At 39.7% G+C, this 25,721-nt stretch overlaps 2 protein-coding genes across 5 annotated transcripts in view; both read right to left on the bottom strand.

Moving 5' to 3' along the window:
* Ms4a13 (membrane spanning 4-domains A13) overlaps positions 1-1,856 on the bottom strand; it is a 38,817-nt gene extending 36,961 nt beyond the window's left edge. For 3 of the 4 annotated variants that reach the window (XM_047518978.1, XM_047518979.1, XM_047518976.1), the window contains exon 1: positions 1,570-1,856. The gene's annotated coding sequence lies outside the window, so the exon portion shown is untranslated. Of the gene's footprint in view, positions 1-290; positions 1,153-1,569 lie in introns of those variants that run through there. The other variant, XM_047518977.1, reaches the window with a different exon arrangement.
* An 8,528-nt stretch (positions 1,857-10,384) lies between these two features.
* On the bottom strand, positions 10,385-23,791 carry Ms4a12 (membrane spanning 4-domains A12). The gene is made up of 6 exons (XM_047519540.1): positions 23,540-23,791; positions 18,245-18,382; positions 17,601-17,657; positions 15,467-15,583; positions 10,872-10,982; positions 10,385-10,708 (listed from the first exon to the last, which is right to left on the bottom strand). Exons 1-6 carry the CDS (start codon positions 23,789-23,791, stop codon positions 10,601-10,603), a joined length of 783 nt encoding a protein of 260 aa, XP_047375496.1. The 3' UTR covers positions 10,385-10,600.
* Between the last annotated feature and the right edge of the window lie 1,930 nt (positions 23,792-25,721).

Below are 25,721 nucleotides of genomic sequence, written 5' to 3' on the forward strand. Positions count from 1 at the left end.
GTCAGACAACTTACTGAAGTTGCTTCTGCAATCCTAAAAGCGGCTCTTGTTCTTTTTTCCCCCCTTGGTCTTGCATTTCTTCCTAGTGTTTAGATTATCTTTGTATCTGTATTAAGATAAGAGCTTGACTAATAATTCTATTCCCTTGTAGGATTGTATCCTTTTGTAGAAGTGAAATGCTGAGTGATTAGGATGTCACAGAAGAGTCATGCCACCTGACTGATGAAATTTTAAAATTTCACCCTTGACCTTTTCAGAAAGGAGGGAGTTTTGACTAAATGATCCCATACCTTTAAAATCTAATGGTTTGTTTTCATTAATCTTGGTTTCTGAAATTTATTTTCTCAATGTCTCTTAATGCTACAAGAGCTAGTGACAGCAAAAGACAGAAAACAATATATTAGTAATTGAAACAAACTTTATATATTTGGACAGTTTGAGAGAAGGAAAAAAGGCAACTTTTGATATACAAGCAAACAAGTTAAATCTGTATATGATTAAATATAATTTGTAGAATTATAGAATTAATGTAGAACAATGATGAAAAGTCATATTGTCACTTTTCAGATAAGAGGAAAATTAAAATAAATCATTTTGAATATGTAGATAAATTCTTTTCATGCTCACTGCTAGACAATGAAAGCAACATCAAGTGACTCTGGGAGCAAAATATTTAGCAACAATATAATCTCTATCAGGCCCCTACCAAAGCCACCCCAAGTGAAATATTCAAATAAATACTAATGAGAAAAAAGAATGTGTGTTTGTGTTTAAAAGCCTCAGCTTAATTAATGGAAGAAAGAAATACTTCAACATATTCATGGAATAACTAACTGGAATTCTTTCTTTAAAAAAATTCTACATTTGGCTGCACGACAACCCAATCATGCATCATGTTTCTGTGAAAGTAAATAATCATTGGTTTGCCTTTATTTTCTGGTGGTTCCCTCACGAACCCAAAAGGAGACTAAGAACAAGTCTGTTAGTCCATATTCCAAGCCCTACTCTCACCCCCAGACTTGCTTTCTACAGAAATTTATACAACAGTTACAGAGCTTGTATCTAGAATCCGCTTCCAGCATGCTCAGTAGAGCATCTCTGGTAGAGATGCAAACCCTCGTTGTCTTTAGATTAAAACAAAAAGAAGAACAGAAAAAAAAAAAAAAAACTTGGGGGGGGGGCAAAAAAACAAGTTCAAAATTTTCAAAAGCCCTGGACCTGCCTGCTCACCCCCACCGCCCCGGGGCCACCGCCCGGGCTCGGTCTCACGCTGCGGCAGGAAGCTCTGCAAGCGGCGGTGACTCTCAAGTCTGTTGGCTAGCCCGGGTTTCCCAATATTTTGCCCACAATTCCTACTTTTGATTTTCGGGGCTGCCTCCCAAGTCAGCAGGAGCTCCCGGAAGCCAGGGATTCACTTCTGCATGTTCAAGGCCAGTCCCGGGCTGGGAGCGAGACTCCAGCCGGAGGAAAGGACCAAGGCGAGGGCGAGGCCGCACCTGGCGCGCAGGGCGCAGGCTCCGGGCCCCTCTGAGGCTCCCGGCATTCAGGAAAGCAAAGCGACGTCATTACCTCGCATTTTACTTGTTCAGAGTCCCAAAGATCGAGCTTCCCCTTCTCCGGTCCAGGCCCAGGGTAAGGTTTCCCCGCCTGGGCCGTCACCCTGGTCCGGGGCGCTCGTCTGGCACCCAGTCCGAGGCCTCACTCCAGCGCCCGGGTCCGCTGAAGAGGCAGATCCCGGTCGAGGGCGGCCTCAGCGCCAGGTCCCCAGACGTCGCTGCGTGGCCATCAAGAGGTTGCCCGGAGTCCAGCCCTCCGCCGGTCCTCAGGCTCCTCTGGTGGCGAAGGTGTCCAACGGCAGTGGCGCTGTCCTCGTGCGCCTGCGCGAACACTGGGGCCGAGCGGGGCGGAGGGAGCGCGCCTGCGCAGACTCCCCAGGGGCTGCAGCCACGCGATCGTCCCGCCTGCGCACCTTTGCTGGGGGTCTCCAGCAGTGACTTTGCCTGGGCATTGCTTCCTGGTGTTTCTTACAAACCTGCCGGCGGCGAAGGGGTCGGGGTAGAGGATGAAAAGTCAGCCCAGTCACCCTTTCTGCCCTCCTCAAAAGATTTGATCACAAGTGCACTTTACCAGGTGTGAAACTTGGAAAAGGCAAAGCACTGAGTTAATGGTTCACCTCCCTTTCAGGCAAACATAAGTAACAAAAGAAGTAGCAAGAGGCCAGAATAAATATTTGACCAATCTAGAGGGGGGAGGTTGTGTTTTAGCTCATCTACAAGGTGTCAGTTTTCTATTTGATGTAGGCAGTATTTCAAACAATGTTTATGGAGAGCAGCAGAAGCAGCAGCTGGAACAGAAACAAATCAGATCTTGGAAAGGTGGATGAGGAAGTTGGGTGGGGTTGGGGCTCAGGCAAACAATGGACCCTGGCAAGTACATATCATCTTCTGGATGACTTAACTGAGGTGAACCTGGAGAGCAGACATTCCCTCGGCCACTACATGCTTTGAACTTTGATTTGTTCTTGGATATTTTAAATTGACATTTTGGAGAGTTAAAATTCTGGCTTGCGATGTAAATATTTAGTGAATGATAGCTAGTGAATCAAATATTCAGAAAGAAATGTTTTTCTCTTTTAAAGAAATTTTCCAAGTCTCTCCAACATTCTTAGTAGCTAAAGCTACCAAAAGAAATGAGTGGTGTTTAAAGCTGCCAAGATATTTTGTGAGTTTTTTATAGCCTGAAAAGTCAACTCCAATATTTTTTTTTTAGTCTTACAGTTAATTTCCTTACATCATTGGTACTCCAAAGTCCTTTCAAAGAAAAGGAAGAAAAAATGCCCTGTACTTTAGTCTTTACATTTTGTACTGATCAGAATATCATTGCAGTTATTGATTTTATTCTTAAATAATATAACACTTCATTTTCTAACATTTGTCGTGTTCTTTTGTGATTTGTCTATATGCAGAAAGGTCTGAACAATATTAGTTATTTGTGTGCGTAGAAAGAAGAACAAATTTGAATGCTTCTTCAAGATTAATCCATGATCATGGATATATTAGAATCCATGGTGGAAATAGCCATTTCTAATGGAATGAGTCTTTGTAGTAACTGGCCACCATGACTGATATTTTTTTGTTTCATTTAAGGTTCAGTCAACAGTCTCTGGAAATTGGATTTGAACATTTTCTTTGATAGAGGCCACAATGTGGATTCAGTATGAACATAGGAATAAAATAGTTAAGTCAAACTGCAATAAGCACAGTTCCTGGGTACCTCTTCATTCCTGATGATATTACAAAGCAAAAATCCAACTCTGATTTTTCTCTATACCTATAAACTGAATTTGAAAAATTCAGAATTCCTTTCTTTTAAATTTTTATCATTTTGTTCTTATATTCTCTGTGTCCTTCAGTAATGAGGAGGCAACCAGTCATAGTTTGACATCTAGCATGACTCACTTCTTTTTCTTTTTCATCTTCAGTATTCCTCCATGTGGATCATGTTTTTGATTTCCCTTGAATTGGTTCCCAGAATATAAGAGACAGTAAGAGGAAATGTGCTGAAACCACCGTGCCTTTTATAATGTTGTTAAAACCATTGTTGGAGACGATTATGGCAATGTTGTAATCAACATTGGCCGTGAGTCCTGATAAAATACCTTGCCTCAATCCTTCTGAGTAATTTCATTTTATTTCTATGAGAAAACAGGTGCTTCCTCCATGTGAACACCAGTGTGTTCTAGTAAGAAAAATGGAAATCCATCTGTGTAACTGGGGTTTATTGTATAAATGCAATATTTATGTGTGCATGTGTGTACAGACTATATTGTATGTGTATATATGTATGCACATCAAGACATATATGCATATACAGTGATTTCAGTTTTCATATAGTTACCATTATCACTTGAATACTGTTCTTAATAAAATGCTAACTAATAGTTTAAAAATAGTTTTCTCTTTTTTTTTTAATTTATTATGTTTAGGCAATGTTTTAGTGCCTTAAATTGTTCATATTCACTTTACAACTTGTCTTAGATATTATTTCTGTTTTAACAGATGAGAATAATGGGGCTAGAGGAGGTTAAGGGTCTTGTTTGTGGTCACATAAGTTATAAATGCTAGAGTTTGGATTCTGACTTCAGTAATATAAACCTAGTTTTAGAATTTTTTTCTCCCCTCCTCTCCTTTTTTCCTTTCAGCCTTCTTCAGGAAGGGCTTAGTTTTGTGACTGTTGGAGTTGTATAATCCCAGCTATTTGGGAGGTTGAGGCAGGAGGACTGCAAGTTCAAGATCAGGATCAGCAACTTATTGAGACCCTCAGCAACTTAGCAAAACCCTGTATCCAAATGAAAATAAAAAGGTATGGGGATGTAGCTCAGTGGTTAAGTGTCCCTGGGTTCAATCCTTGGTTTTAAAAAAAAATGTGTGTGTCTGTGTGTGTGTGTCTGTGTGTGTGTGTGTGTACAACAGTTTAGGAATGATTCTCAGCCCAGTTCTGACTGCATACACTCCCTGTACAACTCTCACTTCATTTTCTCAATTGTAAAAGGATGAGGATGTTGAACTACCCATTGTAGCATTATAAGAATATATGAAGTGACATTTGGCTTAAAAGTCCACACCATGATCTAAAATAGCTCTGAAACATAAAATCAGATTGTAAGCAAAAAACTGGATAGAGACACCCTGGGCCCATTTTGGAGAAGGAGATGGAACGAAGAACCTAAGCTCTTTCAAGCTGGTAGATTTTAATAAACAACTGCTGTTTCTTAAGACTGGATGCCAAGAACTGAGGAATGGAGAAGAGGAGTTAGGAGAGCAGAGCAAATAGTAAGAATTTATAAGTCATGTAGAGAATAGCCTCAAGGGAGGAAATCTTTGTTTTCTGTGCAAAATGAATGGAGAAAGACAGAAATCAGACAGTTGTGTGAAAACACTGATATCCAAGATTTTTCTGTGGCAATTAGAAAGACCTATAATCTGTAGGGCCAATTTGCCAGGTTTGTACCTGTATCTGCTGAAGAATGATCTATTTTCTTAAGTCCCCCCTCTCCCAAAGTATTTCAGAGAGTTTCCAGAACTTGCACATCTGTTCTCTGGCAGGCCTCCGCTGAGCCTTTGCTGCACTGTGTGGGACCACCACGCTTCACCTGAGTGTGTCCTCCAGTAGTGTCTTCTCAGGCTTCACTGCAGATTTCCTGGGAAAAGTCTGCCCCACCGCAGGGACTGTGTCCCAGGGCTCCATTACCTTCAAAGCTTTGGAAGTCTTCAAACAGACTTGCATTTTCTTCATTTCTTCTTACAGAACAGGAGTCTGTTTGAGTCCATGCACAATTGAGGAGTATTCACCTTTCTCCACAGGGATCTGACCTGCTCTTTGAGGCTAGACTGGAGACTGGTCTTCATTTTTTTGTCTTTCAGTTTGAACTTCACATACCTGAACTCAAAATTTCTGCAGGATCTTTCCTCTGGTGCAAATCATCCTTGCAAATCGATGTCTAAGGACCCTGCACCCCACTTTCTATCATCCAAACTCAAGGCAAGTTTGGATAGCATCTGCTCTTTGGGAAAAGTGGACAGTTGTGAATAATTGATTATTAGAGGGGTGTGACAACTGCAAAACATACTTTGGGAAAGAGAGCTTTCATAAATGTTGTATTGGCCAAGCATGAATCAAAGATACACATTTATCTGAGATATATTTATGAATTCAAAAAAGATATCTCTTGAACTCATGTATCTATACTGAATTATTGACCTTCAGTAAAGCCTTCAAACTTAGAATTGGAAGACATTCTAGAATTCTGATAATAACCCATGCTTTTCTGAGGCAGGAAAAGGCTAAATATGGGGTACTCAAGTTTGAATGTATGTGAGTTACATGTAGCTTAAGTCATAATTTTGGGGGTGAAGATTTTTGTACGGAAATTCAGCATTAGTTAAAAAATGTGCATCAACATTTAGATAAAGTCCACTCCATTCTGTTTTATATTACTCTAAAACAGAAAATATTTGAATTCTAAATTTTATGTAATAGTCTAATAGTGTTTGTATAGTATACTATATTTCTTTGGAGAAACTAATGAATAAATAAACACTTTTTAAAAAATAGTTCAGACTGCAAATAATAATGAGCATGTGACCTCTATGTTGAGCTTTAATATTTATATTTCAGTCACCTCAGGTATCAGATCGTAGGTACATTTTCAGGAGATTTACAAGTTTTAAACTTCAAAGTCAAACCTTTGATTTTATATTTTAACAGGAGGTCTAACACTTAAATAATATAAGCTTCCAGGGAATAGAATCTTTATTTTTCTCAAGCACACAGAATACTGCCCTGTCCAGAGTATACACTCAGTATTTGTCAAATGATGCGTAAATATTGTTCTTATTTGGATAAAAATCCAGTTGATTTCATTGTTTAACACGAGTCCACTATTTAAAAATTTTATGCTTATAGTGTTGTTTAAACTGCTAAAGTAGGTAATTTTGGTTTTGTATTCTAAAGAGCATCAAATAAAATTTTGGATAGTTGAGTTCAACACTCTCAGCATCTTTTGACTATCTAGTCAAAGGAGCAGTTGGCGGGTGTGGGGCCTTTGGCAGGAAGCACTTGACACTTTGGAAGTTTTGTCTGGGGGTTCCCCGGAGTGTTTCAAAGGTGATGGTCACCTTCAGGAAGCAAGTGTTGGAAGCAGTACTGTTATATTACTAACCCACATAGTGCCTATCATGGAATAAGGCAGTTCCTTCCGGACTACAAGTTTACTATAGAGAAATATGTTTTCATTTCTTTGTTTTGAAGCTGAAAATCTATGATTACATCTGAACCAGTAGGAACTGCCTGGACTTAGTCATCAGACTTTGGGGTTCAAATCCTTGCATTATCCTTCGACAGTGGCATGTCAAGTTTTTTAACCTCTTTGCCAAAATTCTCTCATAATTACTAGTAATTACTATTACTTAAACAAATTAAAAAATAGGATATATTTGTTAGAAATTTCTCTTAAGAATGAACTTTGTTGGGAATAGCAACAGTCCCTAGAGAAAGTGTTCCTTGTTTGGTGGTTTTGTGTGCGTGGATATACTGCACACCTTGCCCCCAGACCTTTGGGAGGGCAACTGTTTCGTTTCTAGACCCTCAGACCACAATACATGCCTTCACTTTTGCTGATCTGACGGTGATGCAGGCAGACCTAGAACTTCAAAATGGTGTGACTCTCCCCTGACATAACACACCTGCTTTCTCAGACGCAAAACATCTCTTTTCATCTGCTGCTCCAGTGACTTTTATTTCTCGGGTCTATTCATTCATTGTGTGTTTTTTTTCCTCATCTGACTTCTTGAACAATTTTAAAACTTCACAAATGGGTAATGCTTGTCTGTTTTCAAACCATTTTCACCCAATATCTAATTCATCCTTCGTAACAACTCTACTGGATAAAGGCAGATATCTCAATTTTTTAAAATCAGTTCATCTGTCCTTTTCCGTTTTTCTCACTTCTATCCAGTTTAGATTTCACGTGGCATTATTTTAATAATACTTTAAATGATGTCCTTGACCTTCTTCTCTCTCTGCTATTTTATTATCCTCTCTAGAAACAACCCTAATGCTAGATAGGTGCTTTTTCTGGATCTAGAGCTGAGCACCCAAGCTCTGCAGAGGAGTTTGTTTGAACTGTAAATTTGTGATCATCCCCTCAAACATGCCCTCAGCAGAGCCTCACAATCCTGTTTCTCTTGCCAGCTTAGTCTTCACTTCCATGACATTTTATTGTATTCTGTTCCATATTCTGATTCTGCCCATGCTCTTCACCTTGGACATGAGCTCACTTCTACTTTGACAGACATGACCAGAGCCATCATATTGGAAGCTCCTTATATACTCACTACCCTCATACCAACCTGTGGCTCTCTGCAAAGTTACATCTTCCCTTCCTCCTACAACTTAGGTCATGTCCTCCATCTGTGATTTTGACCTCTTAAAACTTACTCTGTCAATTCATCCCTTCTTTCTTACCTTAATTGTTCCCATTGGCTTTTTGTTTTTTAGGACCAGGAATTGAACCAGGGTTGCTTAACCACTGAGCCACATTCCCGACCCTATTTTGTATTTTATTTAGAGACAGGGTCTCTCTAAGTTGCTTAGGGCCTCACTTTTGCTGAGGCTGACTTTGAACTTGTGATCCTCCTGCCTCAGCCTCCCTTGCCACTGGGATTACAGGTGGGTGCCTCCGTGCCTGGCTCCCACTGGCTTTTAAATGTGAATGCTTCTTCCACTTCAAAAGCAGAAAACCAAAATGGAAACAACAACAACAACAACCCAATGCATCATTCTTGTCCTGCTGTTGGTCCCTTGTAAATGATTTTAAGTCCATGAAAACACTCCGTAAACATCAAAGCTTTGCAGATTTCCAAGAGGCAAGCTGTTTGGTGAGACTAGTGTATAGAATAATGTAGCCCTTAACACAGGCAGACGGGCATTTCCTCTCTGAACAGTGAAGGAACTACGGTGACTTGGACATGCTGCAGGTCATCACCGGAAAAGCTTTGTCAGGTCCAGCATTGCGATACCTCCTGCTTCGCTGTTCCTGCGAAGGCTATTCTGGGTCTCTTATTTTTCCAAATGAATTTCATGATTGCTTTCTCTATTTCTATGAGGTACCTCAGTGGGACTTTAATTGGAATTGCACTGAAATTGTATAGTTTTTGGTAGTACAGCCATTTTGTCAATATTAATTCTGCCTATCTAAGAACAGTGTACTACAGAGCAATTGTAACAAAAACGGCATGGTATTTGCACCAAAATAGAGAGGCAGACCAATGGTTTAGAATAGAAGACACAGAGACAAACTTACATAAATACAGTACCTCGTACTAGACAAAGGAGCTAAAAACATACAATGGAGAAAAGATAGCCTTTTCAACAAATGGTACTGGGAAAACTGGAAATCCATATGCAACAACATGAAATTAAACCTTTATCTCTCACCCTGTACAAAACTCAACTCAAAATGGATCAACAGTCTAAGAATTAGACCAGAGACCCTGTACCAAACAGAAGAAAAAGTAGGTCCAAATCTTCATCATGTCAACTTAGGACCAGACTTCCTTAACGACTCCCAAAGTACAAGAAATCAAAGCAAGAATCAATAAATGGGATAGATTCAAACTAAAAGGCTTTTTCTCAGAAAAGGAAACAATCAACAATGTGAAGAGAGAGCTACAGAGTGGGAGAAAATCTTTGCCACATGTGCTTCAGATACAGAGCTAATTTTCAGAATTTATAAAGAACTCAAAAAACTCTACACCAAGAATACAAATAACCCAATCAACAAATGGGCTAAGGAAACGAGCAGATACTTCTCAGAAGAAGATCTACAATCAACAGATATATGGAAAAATGTTCAACATCTTTAGTAATAAGAGACATGCAAATAAAAACTACCCTAAGATTCTATCTCACCCCAATTAGAATGGTGATTATCAAGAATACAAGCAACAATAGGTGTTGGAGAGGATGTGGGGAGAAAGGTACACTCATATTGCTGGTGGGATTGCAAATTGGTGCAGCCACTCTGGAAAGCAGTATGGAGATTCCTTAGAAAATTTGGAATGGAACCATCATTTGACCCAGCTTTCCCACTTCTTGGTCTATACCCAAAGGACTTAAAATCAGTATACTACAGAGATACAGCCACATCAATGTTCATTGCTGCTCAATTCACAATAGCTAGATTGTGGAACTAATCTAGGTGCCCTTCACTAGATGAATGGATAAAGAAACTGTGGTATATATACACAATGGAATATTATTCAGCCATAAAGAATAATAAAATTATGGCATTTGCAGGTAAATGAATGAAGTTGGAGAATATCATGCTAAGTGAGATAAGCCAATCCCCAAAAAAACAAAGGTCAAATGTTTTCTCTAATAAGTGAATGATGATACATAACGGGGTGGGGGAGGGGTAAGGGAAGAATAGAGGAAGGATGGATTGTGTAGAGGGAAATGAGGGTTGGGGAGGGTGCAGGAGGAAGGAAAGATAATAGCATGAGGCAAACATCATTACCCTGTGTACATGTATGATTATGCAAATGGTGTGACTCTACTTTGTGTACAACCAGAGAAATGAAAGTTGTACCCCATTTGTGTAAAATGAATCAAAAAATATTAATTAAAAAAAGAGAAAGCAAAACAAAAAGTTCTGTCAGTCTGCTTTGCAGCATTTTGTCAGAGCTACTACACAACCAGTATCAGATCAAACATTTAAAAAAAAATACCAAGGAAAGGATCATGTTCATAACAGCATTTTATTGAGGGAAAGGTAATGTGAACAGGAAAATAGTTAGCTTTCAGAGAGTTTCAGAGTTGTGTTTTCTGTCCTCTGGTCCTTCACCTTTGCCAGTGTGGAGTACTGGTAAGTAGAAAAAGATAGTGACTGGGAGATACGGTTGTCATTAGTGATGCGCAAATCTCAAATGCAGTCTTTGAAGATTAGCAATCATCCTAGATAGGAAAAGCCAGCATTGTAAGCAGTTTCTGCAGAGTAGTTTTACCCCCATGATATCGGCCCATTATCCCCCTTTTTCTTTTAATATTTAGGGGTATAAGCTGGGTAGCCATTACTTCTGGGAGGAGCTGAGGAAGACTCTTGTGCCACGGGGTAGTTGGCATATGCATTTGGAATAACCAGGACAGGCTAGAAAGAATGAATAAAAACAAGCAGTACTGTTAATACAATCCTATTTGACCTTCTCCAGCCCCATTCAACTCAAGGACAAAAAGTACCCTTATATGTCTGTATTTCTCCAATTTCTCCAGCCCGTATACCGGATATTCTACAAAGAAGAGACCCAACTCACCCCATTGGTGTTGGTTACCATCTGCCTGGCAAAATGGGCCGTGGTACAAGTTATGCAGAACTCCAAGAGGGAGAAAATCATTAGCATGGCTGAAATTCCTTTCCCAGAAATCTGAAATCACAAATAAATAGTAATCAGGAGGGCCTCCTTAAATGTGATATTGCTCACTCTTATATGAAAATGATTCCCCATTACCATTAAGTGCTTACTTCAGGGTAATATGGATTTATTTTGATTTTTCTTTACAATACCAGAAGACTTTTTTTGGCAAGTAGACGGATTTACTTAGAATATCAGAAAAGAGGTACTTTTTTTCCTCCAATAGTTTCCTTGTTTTTTTTAAATGTCATTCACAAAAAGCAAGCAATATAGAAACCAATCCATTATCTCAAATGCTACTGCCTAGAAGTGACCAAAATTAGCAGTGATGGCTGTTTATTCTGGATCTGTATGAACAGACACAAGGCAAAGAGAAGAATGGATGCGTGGAGAGACAGCAAGAAAGGAAAAATAGTAAGAGAGGGCAGGAGAGTCAGAGAGAGGCTCTCAGAATTTCTTTCATACTTTCTACTTTGAGATGAAAGTATTAAGTCTGCTTGACTTTAAAAGAACAAAAGGAAATCAAATTAAATCTGCTAAATTAAAAAAATAGTTATAAAGGAGTTGAAGTCATTTTAAATCTACACATTTCCATTTCAGACAGGATTAAATGATTATCATGAAAAAATGAAGAATATTTTATCTTACCTCTCCTCTTTTCACCTCCCAGTTTTTGGTGACCATATATATATATATATATATATATATATATATATATATATATAAATTTTTTTTTTACTTTTTCTGGGATGAAACAATGACACATGCATATTCAGTTGTATAATTGTCATTTCCCCAGTTGTTCAGTTTTAGTTGACCCCTTAAGTGCTGCCTTCTGAATCCTTGATTTAACTCCTCTGTGATTGAGTGTTACATCACCAATATGTGGTCACTTTACTACAGTATCTTCTCATGCCTTTATGCCTCCACAAGGCTGTGGTTGGATATGATACTTGTGAGTCAGTTTGTTTACATCAAAACCTTGTGAACATTGTCCCACAGTCTTCCCTCCTAGAATGTTGCTGTGATGGAGACTGAGCCAAGCTGATTTCCTCACCTTGTAGGTAATTTGCTTTTTTCTGCCTAAAACTGTAAGGAACTATTTGTTTATACCTTATGTGTTATCAAGGGGATATCTATCTATCTATCTAATCTCGGTTATTTTGTACCTCTTTTCTAGATTTTTTTTCCTTTTTAATGTTCAATTTTTTCTTGTATTTCAGGAATGATTTCAGAAATGATAAATACTTCTTTTTTCTGTACTATCTTTTGGATTCTCTACCTCAGAGAGTCCAGTGGTGATCGGAGTGGACCAAACTTGCCTGCCTTCCATGTTTATCATTTTTCAGGTGACTTTAATCTCTTTGTTCTACAGGGCTGTGCTCACATTTTGTTCCGCTACCATTTTTATTTGAGGCCATTTCTCATGTCTTTATTAGATATGCGATATTAGATACATGATTTCATTCTGTCATTTTAGTATCAGATTTTCAAGAGCATCATAAAATGCACGTGGGACTTCGTCTTGACGGTGGGGTAATGTCTCCTTCCATGTGGAAGCGGCAGCATGGGCCTGCTAGGGTAGCACATGGTGCGTCAAAACCTGCCGCTTTGTGGTTTATAGTTTCTATGTTTAGTTGAAAACCTTACACAGATGCCTGGAAACCAGGATGTCAGGTCTGGGTCCTGTGGTAGTCACTGAGTACTTTCACTGTTCCTTGGGTGGCGATTGGCTTAGAACTGGAGGATACAGCTTTCCTGGATTTTAACCCTAAGAATGAGGAAGCTCAGCGTTGTTTTTCTTCTTCATCTTCTTTTTTTTTTTTTTGGTTTATATGACCCACACCCTCATCAAACCAAGGTACATTTATGAGGAAGAAGGAAGTCATATAAATTCACATCCATCTTATCGTTCGATGTCTTTAGTGTCCTAATGAGCTGGATTATGCCTTTACTAAAAATGGATAATGTGTGTCTGTGGGTTTCTGCTGACTCACTCACCAGACAGAATTTTAGGTCTTCTTTTCTCCTTCCTTTTTTTTTTTCTTTTTTCTTTTTTTCCCCACTTTCCAACACGCTAATGGGTTTGGTTAATTTCCTGTCATTTATTGTCAGCGTTTCATTCTTAAAGTGGAGAGAGCCACCTGGGCCTTGTGCAGAGGTAGGGTGGGTGAATTTTCCTTGATCTGTGTTTCCACCATTTGACGCCAATTCGTTTCCTTGTCGCTGGCTCTGACTTGAAGGCTACAATTGTTATGCGCTCCCCTGCCACATTTTTTTTTTTTTTTTCCTGAATGCCTACCAGGCAGGGACCAAGAGCTGAGCTGGTGCTGAGCACACTGACTTGGACTTCACTTCTCTCTTCTGAGAGTCTGCTTTGTGACTGATTCCATTGTCTGCTCCACAGCCAGAGGTGGATTGTATTCCTGTGGATTTCTTCTCCTTCCTCCACATGAGCAAACTGCACCAAGAAGCACTAACACTGGTGGCCTTCTTACTTCCCTTGAGGCCCCAGAGTGCTTTGGGAGGGCTTCTGCCATAAATCATTTGCTCTATTCCTTCTTAGCATTGGCAGCTTTCCACCTTAGTCTTCCGACTTCAGATGGGAGAACGTTGGTAAGGCTTCTCAGTACTTCTTGGCTTCCCTTCTTTCCTAACTTTGGTTTCTTGTGGGCTGGGTGAGAACCAGGGCTAGGAGCTGTGTTTTCTCCGCCATCTTGAGTCACGACGGAATTGTTTCCGTACATGGATTCCTGGTTAGAAGCTGAGTTTTCAGTAACTTTTTGTTCTTTTCATTTGACATTGTACAAGATGAAATTCATTTTCTTGCTTAACTCCACCTTATTTACCAAGAAGTCCCCTGCTATGGTTTGGATATGGCTTATAGCCCAAGGGTTCATGCGCTGGCGACATGAACCAATCTTACAGGCGTAAGCACTGGAAGGTGGTGGGACTTGAAGATGTAGGGCCTAGTGGGAGGTGATTGGTCAGGACTGCATTTGTGAAGGTGTTACTGCTCATCTACTGAATGGAATAGGAGCAGGTCAATTTTCACAAGAGCAGTTGTTATAGAAGAGCAAGCCTGGCCCTTTTATCTGTCTTTCTTATGCATTCCTTCCATGGGATGCATGGGATGCGTGCTCTCCTGCTATCTCCCAAGAGACCTTCACCAGAAGCCAATACTGACACTATCTATGCCTTGGACCTTCAGAACTATTAACTAAAGAAAGCTCTTTTTCTTTGTAAGGTACCCGGCCTCATTTATTCAGTTATAGCAACACAAAATAGACTAAAATATCACTTCATCTATTCTTGCCTTCTTATATACCTTTCTCTATATGGTAAAGGCAACAATTCATTCAAAATACAAATGGGATCATCTCAGTTCTCTGATTAAAACTCTTCTGTGTCTTTAGAAAGAAAGGATCATCTCAGAAATTCTCAGTGGAAAAGGAGTGTGCAGTTACTTTAAACTATTGACACTTCGGAGATCAAACTCTCGGGCGGGCCTCTGGTAGTGTGTAGACAACTTTCATATCAAACTGGTGGTTGGAGTCAGGACTTTGGAGCCCTTTAGTTGAGAAGCAGAGGACTTCATAAGACTGCCGCTATTCCAAAATTCAGAGGAACAGAGTTACCTATCCAGTGCCGAATGGACCCATAGGGGAAATGTTATCATGTTTATGTGTTTAAAATTTGTTGATATTTTCTAAATGTTTTATTTTCTATATATATGAGAGACATTCTTCTATTTCTTAAGATATATGCAGTTCACTGCAATTTAATAAACTTTACTTTTGTAAATAACAAAAAAACCCACTTGAAATTAAAAAAAAAAAAAAAACAGGAGAAAAAAACTCTTCTTTTGTGATTTCCCTTTACTCTCAGAATGAAGAACAAAGCCATTTGCTGGGTTGTCAAGGCAAGAGTGCGTTCCTCATCTGTGGTAACCGTTCTGGCTCTGAGACCACCCATCTCCTCTAAGGCTCAGACTCCTTGCTTGGCCTGTATGAGGATCCTGAATGGCTGATCGTGTTTTGAACACCTGCAGAGGCACATGCTTCGTTTTGAAAGCGCATCACTCTTTGGGCTTCTCTAGTGAACACTGGATGTCCTCGTCACTGTCATTTCCCTGTCACCCCGTTCTTAACCTAAAGTCAAGAAGCCACTCAGTAGCTTCACTTTCTTATTGACACAGAATTTCAAATTATTGGGAAATAATTTTGGGGTATTCTGAGGAGTGGGCCTATCCAAGTCCTTTCCCTGTGTTTGTTCCTGGAATTAACAGTGGGATGGACCGATAATGCTCTTTCTGCTTCAGTCCCTCCTAGAGGTTTAACTCTTCCACTTTATAGTCCCAGAAATCTCGTTTCTAGGAGAGGGGCTGGAATCAAAGAAGAGATTTCCACTGTTGTTCCTATGGTAAAAGGAGATTTAAAACATAGACATCCTGTGGAATAGAAAGAGCATAAATGAGGAGCTTACAGGTCACTCACCAGTGCCCAGTAGGCCTGAATAGTGAGGTGATTGATGCACATGTCCACCAGCAGCAGAATCGCCCCAATTAGTGCAAAGATGGAACTCACAATGTTCATTCCCAGGCTGCTTTTTATCTAATGGAGACAATGGAAAAAAATAAATAAATTACCTAGAGGATAAATAATATTAAACGAAATAAGAATCACAGTTATGTGGTTCTTAATCGTTGACATCTTGCAACAATTTTTGAAGTCGAAATGGTTTCTTGTCTGCTGCAGTTATGGGTGATTAACACCAAAATCACTCTGCAACCTCGTTGTCGGGTCCTTGTAAAAAGTTGTGAAATGTCAATGATGTAAAGCAGGAGTTCATCTAATATATTTACTTAAAAGTCTCGTGCTTCATAACAACTTTATTTCTCTTTTAAAAATGGCAGAACAAATAAACTTTTAAAGGGCATTGTTTTGCGACAGGTACTATGTTAAATGTTTGGAACACACTGTCACAATGAACTCCTGTAGCCGTGGTATGAGGTCGCACGGTGGCATCTGGTTCTGTAGAAGGGAAACTATCTACCTCCAAAATTGCTGCTGATAGATTTAAGAACTAATGACAGCCCCAACGACTCTCTAGGGACCAGGCCATGAACTCCAAGTTTCGAAGGAGAAACCCTTTAGGCTTTGTGAGTAGGCTTGTGGTCAGAGTGAAAAACTTGTCCCACTTTTGACAACAGCGCCATGGCATCTGGCATAATAATTGTGAAATCAGCCATCAACTGATTTGCTAAGGGTGGCACAGCTAGGGTTCTCAGGATGTGCACTGCGTCAGCGGACCTTGGACTCTCCAGAAGGCCTCTGAGAGGCCCTTTGAAAGAGCCCTTCGTTAGGCTTCAGTGGTTGCCTATTCCAAAAGCACAGAGTCTATTCTTGGACAATCTCAGAGGGCAGGACCTGCAAAGGATTCAGGTGAAAGGTGCTTTACTTCATTTCTGGATTACATAAAGGGTGTTTGATCCGGATTAGGCTAACTTTAATTGTATTGTATTGTCTGGAAGTAATGGATATGGAGAAGAGGAAATTCCCAAAATAATGAGGCCTGAGATAAAGAAAAGGGAGTAAAAATGAAGGTCATGCATTGACAGCTTTCATCTCCCAAGACGAAATGTTTCCAGATGCTGGTTGCAGGCAAAGAGGACGTTTTATCGTCCTCAAAAGAAAACAGTCTCTAGGCGGCGTTATCTCTTCCAAAGCAAAATCCTTTTTAGGCACTGTCCGCTGACCTTGACTGTCTAGGCAAAACTGGCATGTTCACTAGACCACCCCTCAAAATGACCTGTATAAACCCAGTCCCTTTCTTTGTTCAGTGGCTCATTTTCCACCAGGATGGGGGTCCACAGGCACCATTTCATTCCCTGAATAAAGAGCTGAGATGACACGTGAGGTTTGCATCCTGCCCAGTCTTTTCCTGCTAACAGGAAGAGCATGAGCAACATGATTTTATGTTCCCACTTCCCCACTCTTTCTCCTTGTGCCTGATTACATCGTCTTGAAACCACCTCTGCTTTAATTTTCGTTAAGTCTGTTTCCTTCTCCTGGTTTGTAATTCAACCAGGAAATTGGTGTGCTGGGAACTGGAGAATTGAAAGTCCTGTATTGATGATCTTTTTATAAGTTTTTCTTATGTTCTGAGCTAGATTAACCCTGATTTAAAGAATTGTACATCAAAAACCCAATCTCAAGAATAGGAAATATGTGTCCTTGAACACACACACACACGCAGAGCCACAAGGCAGAACTGAGAATTGGCAAGTGAATATCAGAGACTTTGATACTGAGGGGCATGTAGCTATTTCCTAGTTCCTGGATTTTTTGGGGGACTTCTGTGGATGAAGTTTGACTTAGGTGAACCAGAGTGTCTTTAGGTTAAAGCTTAAACAAACCTTATCTTTACTATTTCTCCACCCTTGTGAGTTCGAGTGTCAGGATGTGGAGGTTTGACACTTCCGACTGGCAAATTGCATGGACCACTCCTCCACATATTTTGAGCAAATGCTTCTGTTCACACTTTCTGAGTCTACTTCCTCAGGCTTCTTCTTCAGTAATTTAAACTAATCTTTAAAGGGGTTGAAAAAGTAGAAACATTCTCACTTACCAGGCAAGAGGAAAATTCCTTGGATGCTGACACAGAGAGTGAGCCGGAAATAACGAACTGTAGAAATAGGAAAAAATTATTTGCAAAGGGGTGGGTTCTCTGATTGTGCCTGGGAACTTGTCCTTATGTGGACAGTTGGTCTGTCTATGTTCATCTAGTTTCACTCTCAAAATTGCCTGTTGTTTTTCTCAACTTTCTTGAGTAATGCTGAGTGATATGATTTGACTCTTCCCTACCCCTAACATCCTCGCCCAGAAAGAACTCATTTTCCTAAAAGTATTTGTTGTCGAAGATTCCTGAGCCTCTCTGCCCAATGCTGTTTCATGAAATGTTGCTTATTTTTTTTTTTTTTATCATGCTTCCAATTACCTCCTTTTGCCACTCTCCACCCAACATGCCCATTTCCATCTACCATGTGGAAGGGATCTAAATCTATGGCTAGATTACTTGAGCTGAGTGAACTTTAGAGGATGGTTTAAGCTGCAAGTCAGAAATGGGGACAAATGCTCCTCCTTTTTTATGCCCAATCAGAGATGTTGTTTCTCTAGATTCTCCCACCCTCGGATACAGAGATTATTAAGAACTGAGTTACATGCAGGCTGGAGGTGTTCATGTAGGGACAGGTGTCCCAACCATATACTCACACAGATTCCACCCCAGAATGGATATCCAGCAATGAAAGTCAAGGAGCCAAAACCCCAAACATCGTTAGTACTGTAACTCAAAAGGCCCAGAATGATTCCAAAGCCGATGTGCATCGAGCCGATCACAATCTGGATGGCCTGGAAGAGAAAACAGTCATTTGAAAATTACTTCTTCATTTCCAGCCTGTGAAACCTTACGGTCATTGCTGCTCCCGTTCGTTCGTCCACCTCTCTGCCAGGTTCCGTAGGCATCCTGCGAGCATGTCCACAAAGCAGGAGTTGGACTGTGGAGCTTTTGATAGACTCTAGGAAAACGGGAGCAAAAGTATCAGTGTAAAGTCTTGCTTGAGGTTTTGGAGGAAGCGTGCAGGGTGGCCCAAGGAGAGTTCTTCAGAGAGCACAACTACTTATGCATCCATTAGCATCCTCTGGGAGCCTCTAAAAGACACTTAAAAAATACTACTACTACTAAATGTGACTCCACTGCCTCTCTTTCTTAAAAAAAGCAGTTCTCTGCTTGGGTGATGCCAGTTGTGAGTAAATAGATCAGTGAAGATAAAATCATTTGCTGGGCATTAATTTTCTGCTTGTTAATGTTATATATTACATTTATTATTTATGTTATACTTTATACTTATTATTCCTCATAATCCTTCCAACAACTGGATGGATAGACACAGAGATATAAAGAAATTAGGTATCGAAGGTCAGGCAGTTACTAAGGGGCAGATTTGGGGATTTCGGCTGCGATTTCACCCCAGAGCCCACATTTGAACTCTTTGGCCTTGTCCCTGCTGAGGCTCGATGCAGGTCCATCCCTTCCACTAAGTCTTCCTGGTTATACCTGTTAAATTGACTTACCACCTTTTCTTTCTAAATTTCTGTTGCATGATCTGTCGTTTTCATCTCTAATTCCTGGAGATGGTGAATGTTTCTTTCATATATTTTTTGACCATTCCTATTTCTTCTTCTGGAGTGCCTGTTCAGTTTCTTTGTCCATTTATGGATTGGGCTATTTGTTCTTTTGGTGTTTTTTGAGTTCTTTATATAGCCTGGAGATAAATGCTTTATCTGAGGTACAGGTGGTAAAGATTTTCTCCAATTCAGTAGGCTTTCTCTTCATGTTATTGTTTCCCTTGCTGTGAAGAAGTTTTTAGTTTGATGCCATTCCATTTATCAATTCTTGATTTTACTTTTGGTGCTTTAGGAGACTTTTTGAGGAAGTCTGTTCCTGAGCTGACAAGATGGAGAGTTTGGGCCTACATTTTCTTCTAGTAGTCACAGGGTCTCTGGTCTAATGCCTAGGTCCTTGATCCACTTTGAGTTGAGTTTTGTGCAGGGTGAATGATAGGGGTTCAATTTCAATGTACTACATATGCATTTCCACTTTTCCCAGCACTATTTATTGAAGAGCCTATCTTTTCTCCACTGTATGTTTGTGGTGCCTTTGTCTAGTATGATATAACTGTATTTATGTGGGTTTGTCTTTTGTTCTGTCCCATTGGTCTTCATGTCTGTTTTGGTGCCAATACCATTCTGTTTTTGTTACTGTATTTCTGTATTATAATTTAAGGTCTGGTATTGTGATGCCTCTTGCTTCCCTTTTCGTGCTGAGGATTGCTTTGGCTATTCTGGGCCTCTTATTTTTCCAAATGAATTTCATGACTGCCTTTTCTATTTCTATAAAGAGCATCATTGGAATTTTAATAGGAATTGCGTTGAATCTGTATAGTGCTTTAGGTAGCATGGCCATTTTGTCAATGTTAATTCTACCGATTGAAGAACATGGGAAGTATTTTCAATTTTTAAGTTCTTCTTCAATTTCTTCCTTTAGTGTTCTGTAGTTTTTATTGTAAAGGTCTTTCACCTCTTTTGTTAGATGGATTCCCAAGTATTTTATTTTTTTGAGGCTACTGTAAATGGGATAATCTTTCTGATTTTTCTTTCAGCTGATTCATCATTGGTGTATAGAATTCCAAATGATTTATGAGTGTTTTATATCCTGCTACTTTGCTGAATTCATTTATGAGTCTGAGAAGCTTTCTGGTGGAATTTTTTGGTTCCTCTAAATATAGAATCATGTCATCAACAAATAGGAATAGTTTAAGCTCTTCTTTTCCTATTAGTGTCCTTTTAATTTCTTTCTTTTGTCTAATTGCTAAAACTACACTGAGATTCCTTCTCACTCCAGTCAGAATGGCAATTATCAAGAATACAAACAACAATAAATGTTGACAAGGATGTGGGGGGGAAGTTCACTCATACATTGCTGGTGGGACTGCAAGTTGGTGCAATGATTATGGAAAGCAGTGTGGAGATTCCTCAGAAAACTTGGAATGGAACCACCATTTGACCCTGTTATCCCATGCCTTGGTTTATACCCAAAGGACTTAAAATCAGTATACCACAGTGACACAGCCACATCGATGTTTATAGCAGCTCAATTCACATAGCCAAGCTATGGAACTGACCTAGATGCCCTTCAACAGATAAATGGATAAATAAAATGTGCCATATGTTCACAATGAATTATTACTCATCCAAAAAGAAAAATGAAGTTATGGCATTTGCTAGTAAATGAATGGAACTAATATTATGCTGAGTCAAACAAGCCAATCCCATAAAACGAAAGGCCAAATGTTCTCTCTGATATATGGATGCTAACCTATAACAAGGGAGGGTAGGGAGAAAGTATAGAAGTTCATTGGGTTAGACAAAGGGGAATGAAGGGAAGGGAGAGAGGATGAGGATAGGAAAGAGAATAGAATGAATTGGACATAACTTTCCTATGCTCATACATGAATACATGACCAGTGTAACTCCACATCATGTACAACCACAAGAATGGGACCCAAATTGGAATAGGTTGCTCTCCATGTATATGTGATATGTCAAAATACACCCTACTGTCATGCATATATAAAGTAATAAAGAAATAAAAAATTTCCAAACACCCCCTCCCCCAATTATTGTTGCATTTTAAAATATAAACACACCTTTTTATTTGGCTTTCTACTCACTTATATTACTTTTTATAAAAAAAATTCAGGTGTGCAGTCATTTTCTTATCAGTCTATATATATAAATATAGATATATATATCTATCTGAAGACAACACCTCTAATACTTTTTGTACCTCTTGTCACACCTTTCTTTGTCCTGAGTAAACATATACTTCTGAGAAATGACAATTGCTGAATTGGTGCAAAAGTCAATGGAAGACATGATTCATTTCTTCCCAGTGTGTCTCTTATCTATCCAGGAAGATGACAAACACAGAAACTTCTGTGTTTATTTCTTCCATAAATAGTTACTGCATATCATTAAGTTGAATTAAAATTAGAAAGTTTCATAAGCAGAGCTAAGAGATTGATGTACTTTTGAATAATGAGTCTCTTTGAGTTTCTCATAAGAACTGTGAACCTGTCAGTCTTGCCCATCTGTGCAAGTCACACATCTGCACATGGCTTCAGGGAGCTACCAGCCTCTAGTGATGATACATCTTGGGTGAAGAACTCCTGCATGAGATTTTATCTTTGGTTTCCACGAGCTCTTCTCATCAGCTCCAAAATATTCTAGCTACAAACTTCCCATCTTCATTCTGATTGTACCACTTACTGATCAAAATCACCAGTAAACTTAACCATTTGTGTTTTCAGTTCATTTTGCATTTTTGGTCACAGGACCACCTGAAGTTCTGAGCTGATTGGTGTGGATGCTCTACGTCCCATCACCCATGGTCTCTGCACTGTTGTTGTGACTGGGGCTGCTAGTGGCACAGATGTATAGTCTTCATGCAGAAATAGCTTCTGCCAACTGCAGCTTTTTTAAAAAAAGTCACTTTTAAAAGTACTTTCATTTCACACCTCTTTGGTACCAGCCGGTGGTATTTCATTCCACTCAGCAAAAGCCAAAGCCTTTGTCTTCTAAGTCTCACGGGCTCTGGCTGCTACGGTGCCTCTGCATCTCCTTCCAGCTCCTCCCTGCCTTACATTCCCTTCTCCTTTATTGGTCTCCTCCCTGTCCATCAAATACATCACACACATTTGTTTTCTAAAGACCTTTACATCAGTTTCCCTCTTGCCCTGATATCTGCATGGCTTACTCCTAACTTCACATCTGTGCTCTGATGTTATGTTCTAGGGAAAGCCCAGGCTGGTCAGTTTGAAATGGCTCTTGCCTCATTGCCTGGTAGTTCTTATCCCTTTTGCACTTTATTCTCTGTGTATCATTTGTCACTTTCCAACACACCCCGTACTTCACTTCCTTATTACATGCGCAGCTGATTTCCCCCACTAGGTGGTACGTTCTGTGAGGACAATAATCCCAGCCCCTGTGTGGGTTCACCTGTGTGGGGTGCTGGTTTGTCCCATCTGTTCAGCAGGAAAAGACACTTTCCTCAATCTTGCAGGAGGAGGATCTGAGGGGCCACCTTCTCAGCTTAGATTGGCTGCTGGAGGGGGACTGAGACTCGTTATTACTTTCTTAAAATGTTGAGACTTAAAGTAGGTAGTAAGCTGGCTAGAGGAGTCTGGCCCAAATAGTGACTCAGTATTCACAGACTTCTCCAGCCAGGAGGTTGGAGCTGCACACGGAGGACTTGATGCAGTTTGGTGGAATTATGTTCTATGTATGAAAGGAGTCCTTGGAATTCTTGGCAAAAGGACTAGTGATTCTACCTGTTCTTACTTCACCTCCAAGTATGGCGTGTTTTCCAAACTTTGAAGAAACAAGATTGTGGGTATTCAGTTCAAATTAGCCTTTGTAGAAATAAGGCATCAGTTAAGTCAGCAGCTCCAGTTAAGTCAGGGGACTGCCGAGGGAGGCCCAGCAGGTGAAATGCTTTCCAATTCTTTCACCCTGGGCCTTCCCTGGACTTCCTGGACTTCCTGTTAGTAACTCCACTTCTTTTAGGGTGGTTGCTACCTGTGAATTCACCTGTATGAAAACACCAGGCTTGTAATCATTCCAGAAGTGGGACCGAGGTTGTCTAAACAGTCCTTTGCAGAAGTGAGATTGAGTTATGTGCAGTGGTGCTCCCGTGGTACTGAATGCCCCTGCTAGGAAGGGGTCCTCTGTCACCCATTAGATTCTTGCTTGAATTCAAAATAAAGTGAACTTGAGGTAAGGTCTATATGCAGATTGATTATTTCTACCCGAAAGGGACACAGTTTCCTGAATACTGTTCAGAGTTCTTTAATAATTGGATAGTAAATCTATCTATAGCTTATAGGTACAAAACCAAACAAACCCTTGCAAATGCAAAATTAGAATTCTGGTAGCAAATAGACTCACCCCCAGTGTCTTTGCTTCTTTGAAGTTTGTGAGCACTGTTCCCGAAGCTGGATTTATTTGTATGTTTCCTTGACCCACTTGACTGCTAGGAACGATTCCTGGAGATGCGAGGAAGTAAGGCTGACCACCTTGAACTTGGTTTCCTTGGTTTATTAGACCCAGAGGTTGCTGAGACCCAGGAGCCAGGGAGTTGCTCGGTGGGTAAGGATTGCTTTCATGTGCTCCATGGTAGGCTGTGACCTGGGATGACATCTTTATGTCCTGAGTATTACAAAACATACAAAAGCAATACATTAATCCAGAAAATAAATTAAAGAACATCTTGTCAAATGTCAGTTGTCTATCCAAATAGAGGGGAGCAAGTGAACAGCAGGAAATGAGTAACGATGACTCACATAAATCAGATTCTCCTTTGATTTTGGAATCCTGTATGTCCTGTGGTTTGGAGGAAGTGAAGAAGAGGGGTGATACTTTGTAGTTCTTCGTATTTAGTTGTGTGTGTGTGTGTGTGTGTGTGTGTGTGTGTGTGTGCATTTCCTGAGTTCCTTGCTTCTGAAGATTAGCAGGAGGAAAGGAACTGTGGTAGATAGCCATCTGCAGATGTCCACATCCTAATCAGGGAATCTGTGCCTATGTTAGCCTGCTTGGCAGAGGGGAATTAAGGTTGCAGATAGAATTAAGGCTATTCAGTTGACCATGAAATAGGGAGATTGTCCTGGATTATTGGGTGGGCCCAATCTTAAGAACCCTTAAAATTGAGAGAACAGTATAAGAGAATTAAAAAAAAAAAATAGAATAAAAGAAGAAGAAGCAATGATGCAGGTTAGGATGTAATGCTGGTGACATTGAAGATGGTGAAGAGGTTGTGAAACAAGGAGGATGGATCACTCTAGAAGGTGGATAAACAAGGAAGCAGATCCTTCTTGAGAGTCTCCAGAAAACCTTAGATCTGCAAACACTTTGCACTTAGCCCAATGACTTATAGAAATGCCAGATAAAAATTTATGTTGTTTTAGGCCACTAAGTTTGCGATAATTTGTGAGAGTAACAATTAGAAAACTGTAGAAGGGTCAATAATGCAACTGTATGGTAAGGAAGACAGTGTGGGATTAAAATTATCCATAACTGGAAAAGTAGATAACTCATTTATGGTCATTCCTGTTGATTTTCCTTTTCTTTAAGGAAAATATTCTTGAGATTCTTTCTTCATCTCTGTTCTTCAAGAAGCCTAGAGCATCTGAGGCCCCTTGTGGCTAAGGGAGATTTTGTTGAAATAAGTCAACACAACTAGATATGGACAAAAATCATTAATTCTTGAAAAAAATCATGACACACAAAATCTTCTCTTCAGTAGCCTTAGATTCTTTTTTGACACCTTCTCTGCAAAACTTTTTCTCATACTTCATGGATTTAAGAAAATAGGAGTAAGGAATGTCTTTATCCTTGGCATGAGGTAGGAATCATAGGAATAACCCATTTATGCACTGCACCGCTGGTGTTTGAATAGGGTCACTTATTCAGAGGGTGGACTCATAGAATCACTGCTACATGGGTTACTGTATTATTGTTGCTATGTCATATGCATACAATATATTGTCTCTTTCTTTATGAAATCCCATGAGGTAGATACTAATATTATTCCTATTTTACAGTGAGAGAATATAATGGACTTATCCATTCCCTTGGCATCTCCATGTTTTCGTCCCTTTCTTCCTTCCTTCCCTCCCTCCATCCCCCTTCTTTCTTTTCTTTTCTTTTCTTTTCTTTCTTTCTTTCTTTCTTTCTTTCTTTCTTTCTTTCTTTCTTTCTTTCTTTCTTTCTTTCTTTCTCTCTCTCTTTCTTTCTTTCTTTTCTTTTCCTCTGCTCTAAGCTCAGTTCCCATCTCAGATATTTACCTGGATTTTATAAGTACCTGTCACTTCCTTTCACAGTCCTTATTCTAGGCTGCTCATATGGTAGATAAAAACAAAAACAATCTTGAACACTCAGTGGAAGGGGAGAAAACACATTTCTGAAATGTCTAATTACAAAAAGATTACTTTTTCAAAATGGGAACAAATTTTAATCCATACAAAATTGTATTAAACAAGGAATAAAAGAATTCCAGACTGGAATTCTTGGGGTATCTCTCTACAACTCTCAAATAACAGCTAAGAATATGAATCATGAAGTCTGTGGTTCT

This window comes from Sciurus carolinensis, chromosome 11 (genome assembly GCF_902686445.1).
Source record: "Sciurus carolinensis chromosome 11, mSciCar1.2, whole genome shotgun sequence".
Classification (NCBI taxonomy): Eukaryota; Metazoa; Chordata; class Mammalia; order Rodentia; family Sciuridae; genus Sciurus; species Sciurus carolinensis.

Excerpts from the sequence above, each read along its gene's own strand:
- Ms4a12 (XM_047519540.1), bottom strand. The coding sequence starts at position 23,791 with ATGTCATCCCAGGTCACAGCCTACCATGGAGCACATGAAAGCAATCCT. Across the intron at positions 18,383-23,539 it reads AAGAAGCAAAGACACTGGGG|GCCATCCAGATTGTGATCGG; the intron begins GTGAGTCTATTT and ends TTTCTCTTCCAG. Across the intron at positions 15,584-17,600 it reads AGGAATTTTCCTCTTGCCTG|ATAAAAAGCAGCCTGGGAAT; the intron begins GTAAGTGAGAAT and ends TGTCTCCATTAG.